Raw genomic sequence first — 9,262 nt, 5'->3', positions numbered from 1 at the left:
CACATAGACCTACGCTTTAATGTCAAGCGGAAATGTTGAAAGAAACAAGTATGATGAGTAAAATGTGAACATTGTTGTCAGCTATCTGAACAAGAGGTCTAAAACTAGTGTTGTAAGGAAAAAAAGAAAAAAATTTAAAGCAGCGTTTTAAACGAGCAAAAAATATATAACAACCCAAATGATCACGAGCGGTAAATTGTCCGCTTAAAACTATTCATATGGCAATTTTCTTAGTGATTGATGTTGTTACCTCTAAAATGTGTTTAGGGTTACTTAAATACCTGGTAAAAAAAATGTATACAATATTCCGCTATTTGAATGTTTTTGTAAAATAAAAGTCCGCATTCATATGGCAATTTTCTTAGTGATTTAGTTAAATAGGGTTTTTGGATGCCAATCGCGTAAAGGCCAACATATACTTTGGTCATCCGGGCACCGTTGGCATTACGTTATTTTCATCATCAAGAGGGCTCATGGACAGCCGCGCACCCCGTGGTACTGCGCATGTGTCGAGCTCATCCATCCACGCTCATCTGCGGTTGAATATACTTTTGAAAGCTGTACGGACGCGGCTGTGCGCGAGACTGAACGGAAGGCTGAATGTGAAGTGTACCCGGGCCATCCTACACACACGTGACTGACCGCTCGCTCGCACCAACAGGAGGAGGGGGTCAGTGTTACTCTCTACACTGTACTCAGCCTGAGGGATTCCTACTCTTTCAGTCACTGAGGAGACCTGGAAAACAGCGCATACTGCAGAAACGGTATAATGGAAAATATTAGTGATTTTGAACACGTGACATTTTCAAATCGCGGTATACCTTGAAACCAGTAATCGTCCCATGCCTAGTCCGCAGAGGCATCGGCCCGAACCATCTTTAATGACTGAATACAACTTTCTCTGAAAATATTTTTCTTAAAGATACATTAACTTAATTTAAACGTCACAGCCACGTCTGTGCTGTGACAAACAAACAAGCTCCTTCGCATCAGTTTAAAGCAAAATAAATATTTTTAGTTTTATTTTTAAACACCCAGAAAGACTTTGGTAACATGTTTCATTTTGTGTGGGTGTGTGTGTTCGTGTGTGTGAGAGAGAGAGCTAGAGGGATGGTATTAAAACTTTGAAGATCATGCTTAAAATAAGAACTTAGAATCTGAAATGTTTAATGCGTAATAAATCTAATCTAATATAATAATATATATAATATTATATAAATTATTATATATTATATAATATTATATAAAATATAAATATTATACGTAATATAAATTATATTTTTTTTCAAAATTTAAGAATCACCGCACATCAGATGTAGTAGGGTACTGTTTATTTAAACATTACATTAATGTAATACTTTGAAATAATGTACCCCATTTACTTAGATCATGCGGTCTGGAACTCCACCCTAGCTGTGAGGGGTCTGTGAAGCAGCCCCTCAGTTTCACATACAGGAGAATACACCAACCTGTGAGATTTTGTTTATGATTCAACTTAAAACATTTTTATTTTTTATTTTATTATTTTATTTTGGGGACATTTCATTCATGTTTGGACATACTTTGCATAACTCTGTCTATCTCTTAGCAGTCTTAAAAAATGTAAGGCATCATTTTTTATATTTATATTTATTTTATAGTATGTTATTTATAATCACATTTTATGTATTACCATCTTTTTTAAAAAAACAAGTGAATTGCGTGTTTTATAAGTTCGATAAACTTAAATGTTGAATACTTTTTTAAAATGAATGAATTGCTTTAGTAGCATGATAGTGTCATGAACCACAATGGAGACTGAGGGTTTAGTGCAACCGTGAACAGACCAGTGTAGAAGGGACTCAGCTTCCTGCATTGCTGACAGAGACACAGATCCCTTGTAGATAGCCAGACTTTATCTCCTGGATGGTAAACTGGAGTGGCGGCACGTCGAACATCAGCAAAGGCCTTGTGTCTCTGTATGGCGGACTGGAGGTGGATATGAGCTGAGTCCCACACTCTCTCGCTCGCTTGGAACAAGTAGTCCACAGCTGGAACATCCGAAGTTTCACCTGTCGAAGGGAACAAAGGGGGTTGGTAACCGAGCATGCACTGGAAGGGGGTGAGGCCGGTGGTACCTTGTCGAAGGGAATTCTGTGCATACTTGGCCCAGGGAAGGAAACGGTTCCAGCTGTGCTGGTCTTCTTGGCAGTATGCCCGGAGGTACTGAGTTCTTGGATCTTCCGCTCAGTCTGGCCGTTAGTCTGCGGGTGGTACCCAGAGGATAAGTTGACAGTCACTCCTAGGAGATGGAAGGCTTTCCATACCCTGGATATGAATTGTGGATCCCGGTCTGACACAATATCTTCAGGTAGACCAAAGTTACAGAAGACATGGTTGAAGAGATATTCGGCAGTTTCCAGGGCAGTTGGTAGTCCTGGCAGGGGAATTAATTTAAATGCTTTTGAGAATCGATCCACAACTACTAAGATGCATGTGTTACCTTCAGAGTTGGGCAGGTCAGTGACGAAGTCAATTCCCAGATGGGACCAGGGCCTTCGAGGAACAGGTAGGGTTACCAATTTGCTTGCCGGGAGCTGACGTGGAGTGGAAGACATGGCACAGACTGAGCAACTGCGGACGTACCTGATGACATCCCGGGACATACTGGGCCACCAGTACTGAGCTTGGAGGAGCGAGAGGGTCCATTGGCTGCTAACTTAATGCAAACCTGTCAACAAATCAGATTTGGATATTCATACACCTTTCCCATGTGCTTGAACCCCAGTTAATTGTAGAGCATTCAGATCAATAAAACAAAGACAACAAGCAGATTGAAAACAATAAATCTTTATTATTATATCTAATATGTAACTATTTGTATAACAGAAACATTGTAATATTGTAATTTAATAGACCATTTCAGAAATAACTTTTAAAACAGGGCTTTTGAATGTCTACAGCAACCACTTTCATTTTTATTCTACAATGATTCAAGATCGCAAACTAAATAAGAAAATTAATATATTAACATATTTAAAAAAAAAATGCAATACATTCTAAGTAGAAATGCCAACAGAACAGAGGTAATACATAAATCATAGATGCTTCAAAATACAGATTGCATAATTTCCACATCAAGGTCCACAGCAAAAGTTTGGTATGATTATAATGGTCATAACACTTGAGTTAAAGCTCAGCATTCACATTGTGCCTGCAATGTTTAGTGAATAAAACTCTGGGAACCTACAGCTCAGAGGTCACCAAACATATGCAATATGGACATTAATACAAATAACACAGATAATAAATAACATTTTTCTTCATTTTTGTCACATTTTCCCTTTTGCATTGACTTTTGCAATTTTCATTTTCTTTTATTGTCCTGTAACCAGAAAGCTTAAAATCTGTGCATAGATGTCAACAAAGAATAAAGCATAAATCAATGACCTTTAAATGTGAATAAAACATGTTTAATTGATAAATGCCACATGGAGAAGTTTGAGATCCTCTTTGATTACTTAAATGACCTTAAAATCTATAATTCAGGATAAAGGCATTGCAGTCATGTATGGTGACACTACTGGCACAGAAATTATACACTATTAGGATTTGATATATTTTACCTTTTCCATTCTAATGAGACCCAGTCATCTTGGGCTTTTAGTTCTCCTTCTGATTGTTATATTAATGATCATATTATGTGCATGCTACAGTTTCATTTGTTCCTCTGATGGGCTTGTGAACCAGTTACACCCGACACACAAGTTTTTCAAGTTATAATTCCACTACAAGAGCAGCAGCCATTACTAACAGAATGGGAGCTTCTTAGTTGTGTAGAAGGAATGACACGTAGACCAGCAATTAATTATCGTCCTTTACATCAGATCATAAATAGGAACAAAAAACAATCTACATCTATGTGTTCAACCTGGGCACCCTTGTGTAAAAGAAGCATACTTTAGCATACTTTTAAAAATAGTACTTGAGGAAATAATATATATTTAAAGGGATATACTTGTAAACCAATTGCAATGTTTTATTTTTTTGTTTGTTTGTTTGTTTGTTTTTATACACTTAATCACATATTAACTGCAGTTAAATGAAAAGGTATTTGTGTACATTTATATTAAATGTAATTAGCCAAAATTTAGAGTGCTTTTTTTGACCCACTTAAGTCTGACTTAAGTACGCCATTATATGTCATTATTTCTGTTGTCTATGAAATATGATTAAAGTTTAATGCTGAATGTACTGACAAGCATTTATGGTAAAACAAAATATGCTTTAATGTGGTTTTGATTCATACTTTCATGTTACGTGTGTGTGTGTGTGTGTGTGTGTGTGTGTGTGTGTGTGTGTGTGGTTAAGCACACTTCTTTTTTACAAGGGCCAGATTCCAGTTCTCCAGTGTGATCATGCAATACAGCATTTGAATTTTTCAGTCAAAATCAGAACCGCTCCTGTGAAAGACTTTCATCAAGCTTCTACAAGTTTTCTTCAGCGTGGCCATGTTTCTCTTTCGATCCGTACAGACATTTGGTTGAGCCACAAAGCTGTTGTGTTCTAAGCTCTTTGATTTCTTATTAAAGCACACAAAAGTTGAGCATCTACATACTGTGACTTCAAGTTGAGCCCAGGTTTCTGTCTAGTGTGGGAAAACATGGCGATGGTGAGTTTGGAGGGAACAAACTCTCTCTGCTTTGCCTTTCTCAGCCTAGCTCTCCCTGGGCAGGAAATTCTCAACAGTACTCTCTGCAGCATGTCTTCCACAAGTCTACCTCTCAGCACTGATCTTGTATCGCAGTACGAAGTAAGCGATCAGACGAAGCGATACAAAGAAGATGCCCAACACAATGAAGTCCATGTAGAGTTTTGCATCTTCAACATCCAGCTCCTTCAAAATGGCTTCTGACTTCTGGAAGTGGCATGTCTCATCTTTGTCGCAGTGCAGGTCCTCACGGTCAAGCCCATAGATGGACAGAATGACTCCTTCAAAACCATATCTGAAATTCAGACGACAACTCATTTAGAAGTATACCACTTAAGATATACTGGTGTACTTGTATTGTATTATACAGGTCTCTGGAATACTTGGTTATGAATGGTCAAATGCAGCTAATGTGATTGGTCAAATGTGCGGTCAAATATTTTACATTTTAACCACTACATTGTTCCTACAATGTTGCTAGTTTCATTTCTTTCATATCACTCCACAGCCTCTTTCTACTTGCCAGATAAGTACATAAACGATCATGATATATTGATCTGATTTTAAATAGTTTTATTATGCAAGTAATCATTATCATAAACCTTTTCATGATAACTGTACATTATATCTTCATATATACATATTCAAAGACAACAAATCACATTTGTAGCTAATTTAATTTCCATAATGAGAGGTTTTTTCAAGTAGAATTTGAGCAAGAAATAATGTTATAGAGTGAAACACCCTTCTAAAAAAGAAGTTAACTTATTTGTATTTAATGTGTATTTGCTGTGTACATCAAATCTTAAAAGTATATTATTAAAACTACACTTGCAGATGATATAATATTAATAAAATTAAAGGCTACTATATTTAAGTCAATTCATGACTGTTTCTTAACACACTTAAGCACATATTTAAAAAGTATGCTTGTAATAATGCCAATTGAAAACTTTTACTTAAGTACATTCTAAATCACTGTTTTAAAGATGTGCACTTTTTTGTGTTGACATTCTTGACAAAGTATTTGATTAGAATTTTAACTGCATTGTGTTTTGATATTACATTTAAAGTTACAACAAAAGTTGAATTATAAATATATTTAAATAGATGACATACACATTTTAATTGAGATTAAATTTTTAGCTTCCGCAAATGCTTGCCAGTACATTCGGCTAAGCACTTTAACCATAATTAAAAGACAATAGAAGCAATTATGAAATTACATATAAAGATGTACTGAAGTCTTAAGTGGGTCAAAGAAAAGCAATCTATATATTACATTTAATATTGTAAATAGCATGCATTAAAGTATCTGAAAACATTACATTCAGTATATTCTTTTTAAGTATATTATTCCCATAATAAGTACTATTTTCAAAAGTATGCTAAAGTGTTTGTTAGTTTTTTTTTTTTTTTTTACACAAGGGCACCTAATATGCTGTAACACGATGCTGGTCAATAATTTTTATTTCCTGTTGTCTTCAGATATAAATAACTGAAGTAAAAAAAATAATTTCAAATGACACATATTAAAGGTTACTGCTGTTCCTAATTTCAAATCCAAAATTTGGCACTTACAGTATCTATCACAGCCTAAGTCTAAGCTATAATGAACATTTCCTGAGGTTGCTTTACCTGACATAGGAAATGTATGATATCCATTGGAGGTATTTAGGAATAGTGTCAAAACTGACAAAGAAGCCTGAAAACAGCAGCACAGGGATTGCTGTCACAGGGCCGACAAAGGTTGCTACCTGTCGAAGAAACACAATACTGCATTATTATATCATTAGGCAAAAAGTGTGCCTTTTCTGTTAATGGCATTGAAGATTGATTGATAGAGGCAAATTCTTATATACAGTACAGGTCAAAAGTTTGGAAACATTACTATTTTTAATGTTTTTGAAAGAAGTTTCTTCTGCTCATCAAGCCTGCATTTATTGGATCAAAAATACAGAAAAAAATGTAATATTGTGATAAATTTAAATTTATTATACTTTAAATTATCATTTATTTCTGTGATGCAAAGCTGAATTTTAGGATCATTATCACATGATCCTTTAGAAATCATTCTAATATGATGATTCATTATCAAAGTTGGAAACAGTTCTGCTGCTTAATATTTTTTCAGAACATGTGATACTTTTTTTCATTATCACTTGTTAATTTAGATTTAATTATATTATGATTAAGAAGCTATGTTTTTAAAATATAAATATTTTGTAATAACAATATACACTACTGGTCAGTAATTTGGGGTCAGTACTTTTTTTTTTTTTTTTTTTTTTAAATAAAATCAATACTTTTATTCAGCAAGGATGTGTTAAAAATTGATAAAAAGTGATAGTAAAGAAAATATATTATTAGAATAAATATTATTAGATTTTTTTTTTTTTTTTTTTAATAAATGCAGTTCTTTTTGAACCTTTTATTCATCAAATATATTAGACAGCAGAACTGTTTCCGACACTCATAATAAATCAGAATATTAGAATGATTTCTAAATGATCGTGTGATAGACTGGATGTTACATGTGACACTGAAGGCTGTAGTTATGATGCTGAAAATTCAGCTTTGCATCACAGGAATATATTTTTTTTAAAGTATATTCAAATAGAAAACTATTATTTTAAGTTGTAATAATATTTCACAATATTACTGTTTTTTTTTTTTTCTGTATTTTTGATCAAATAAATGCAGGCTTGATGAGCAGAAGAGACTTCTTTCAAAAACATTAAAAATAGTAATGTTTCCAAACTTTTGACCTGTACTGTATATGACAGAACAATACAGAATGAGACAAATGTTTTGAGGTATTTACTTGTAATGATGTGGATGCCGCTCCTATCAGCAGTCCCAATGACTGTGCAACCAGTGACGTGAGTGTCCCTAAAGCCAGGAAAAGTATGAAACGGACTGCATCTGAAGGTTGAGATGTCATCCAGTACACTATACTGCAGTAGGCCACTGGGAACACAATCTGTGAGGAAGAAAAGATTGCTCAGATCTATCCATTTCTGAAAGTAATTTGAAGTATATGTTTTAGAGAGAAGACTGACAATCTGACTCTTTGTCCTCAACAGTCAGTGTTCCAAATTTGCTTATTTGATTAATGACCTTGGAATTTATTACTTATAAGTTGTCTTCAATCAATCAATCTTTTTATTTCTTTTTTTCAGGATTTTTTTTTAACCTAACTGGAGAATATTTCTTGAAGAGACACTAGAGGATATTACTGATTCTGACCAAAGTCCACTTATGTAATGTTACTGCAGGATTTGTCTAAACTGGGCGAACAGTGATTTGACCTGAAAAGCAAATCCACTTCAAGCTCCAATAACATATTTATGGCATAACCATCTTAGTATCCCCCCTTTTCGGCTTTTTGATCCATTTTTAACCTGTTATGTGTTTGTACTCTGAGGAAACCCCACTGTAAATCTTATTCTTATCCACTTAGGGAATCATCTTGTTGAGCACAACAACCAAGCAAGCTGCCTTTCAGGAGGAAACCACATTTTCTTTTGTTCAATGTTACCTGAAATGGGATGTCCGCCATTGTTTTGGCCAAGTAGTATGCCTTCAGGCTGTACCAGTAATTTAGATGTTCTCTCAAAAAGACGCCCATCTCAAGAGGAACTATAATAACAATCAGAAAGAACAGATGAGCAAGGATAGCAAGTTATTATCAAGTTATTGAAAGTGTGCGTCAAACTCTTTCTTTTTATAAAGAATATAACAGACATTTTTACAGACTCACAGGTGAGGACGGTGGGCATCAAAGCTGCAAACATGAGGAACAACATTGTAAAGAACAGGAACCCGGAATTGCTAAGGACTTTCTTGGCCTCGTTGCCAATGCCCAAGTATAAAAGACCGATCAGAATTCCAATCCCAAGATGAGACATGATGCGCAAGTGAGTCAACACCTAAAAGAAGAAAAATCATTTTCAAATCAAACTCATGTTTACCCACTTTCATGTGTCCATCAGAATTGAGAATGGTTTCTGAATTGCAGCTTAGTTACTGAATTTAAAAAATAATAAGAATTTAGGGAGCAAACAGCATTTCTTTTAATTATAATTTGAATTTAAGTGAAGTTTAAATATAATGATATTCTGCTAAAATAATGCTATATATGCATATTCTAATATGTAATTTCAGTTAAAGTTTTAACATATCATGAACATTTAAAAGTGCTGTCAAATGATTAATCGTGATTAATCACATTCAAAATAAAAATTTTGTTTACATAATATGTAAACATAACATCATTTTCTTAAATATAAACATGTATGTGTGTATTTATATATACATAATAAATATACACAGTACACACACATATTATATAGACAAAAACTTTTATTTTAGGTGCGATTAATCCTTTGACAACATGTTCCATTTCTACATAATTCATTTTGTTTAATAATATTTTTACTGATCATGGTGGAAAAAATAAGAAATATATTAAATATCTTTGAAATTTGTAATTTTCAGTATATTTAAATCCATGACCTCGCTACTAATATTAAAAATTAATTAGGTTCATTATGTTTTTTATTGCATAAT

The 9,262-nt window shown here is 34.0% G+C and overlaps 1 protein-coding gene across 1 annotated transcript in view; it reads right to left on the bottom strand.

The window, feature by feature from the left end:
- Positions 1-2,813: 2,813 nt before the first annotated feature.
- Positions 2,814-9,262, bottom strand: part of LOC109104309 (ATP-binding cassette sub-family G member 1) — a 28,233-nt gene continuing 21,784 nt past the window's right edge. The window contains exons 11-15 of the mRNA XM_042770867.1: positions 8,454-8,622; positions 8,232-8,332; positions 7,515-7,673; positions 6,329-6,447; positions 2,814-4,985 (exon numbers count right to left, since the gene is read on the bottom strand). Coding sequence (XP_042626801.1) covers positions 4,757-4,985; positions 6,329-6,447; positions 7,515-7,673; positions 8,232-8,332; positions 8,454-8,622 — 777 coding nt within the window. The 3' untranslated portion in view covers positions 2,814-4,756. The remainder of the gene's footprint in view (positions 4,986-6,328; positions 6,448-7,514; positions 7,674-8,231; positions 8,333-8,453; positions 8,623-9,262) is intronic.

This window comes from Cyprinus carpio, chromosome A15, assembly GCF_018340385.1.
Source record: "Cyprinus carpio isolate SPL01 chromosome A15, ASM1834038v1, whole genome shotgun sequence".
NCBI classification, from domain to species: domain Eukaryota; kingdom Metazoa; phylum Chordata; class Actinopteri; order Cypriniformes; family Cyprinidae; genus Cyprinus; species Cyprinus carpio.
The sequence above is the reverse complement of the archived record's forward strand: the minus strand, read 5'-3'. Positions and strand labels throughout refer to the sequence as shown.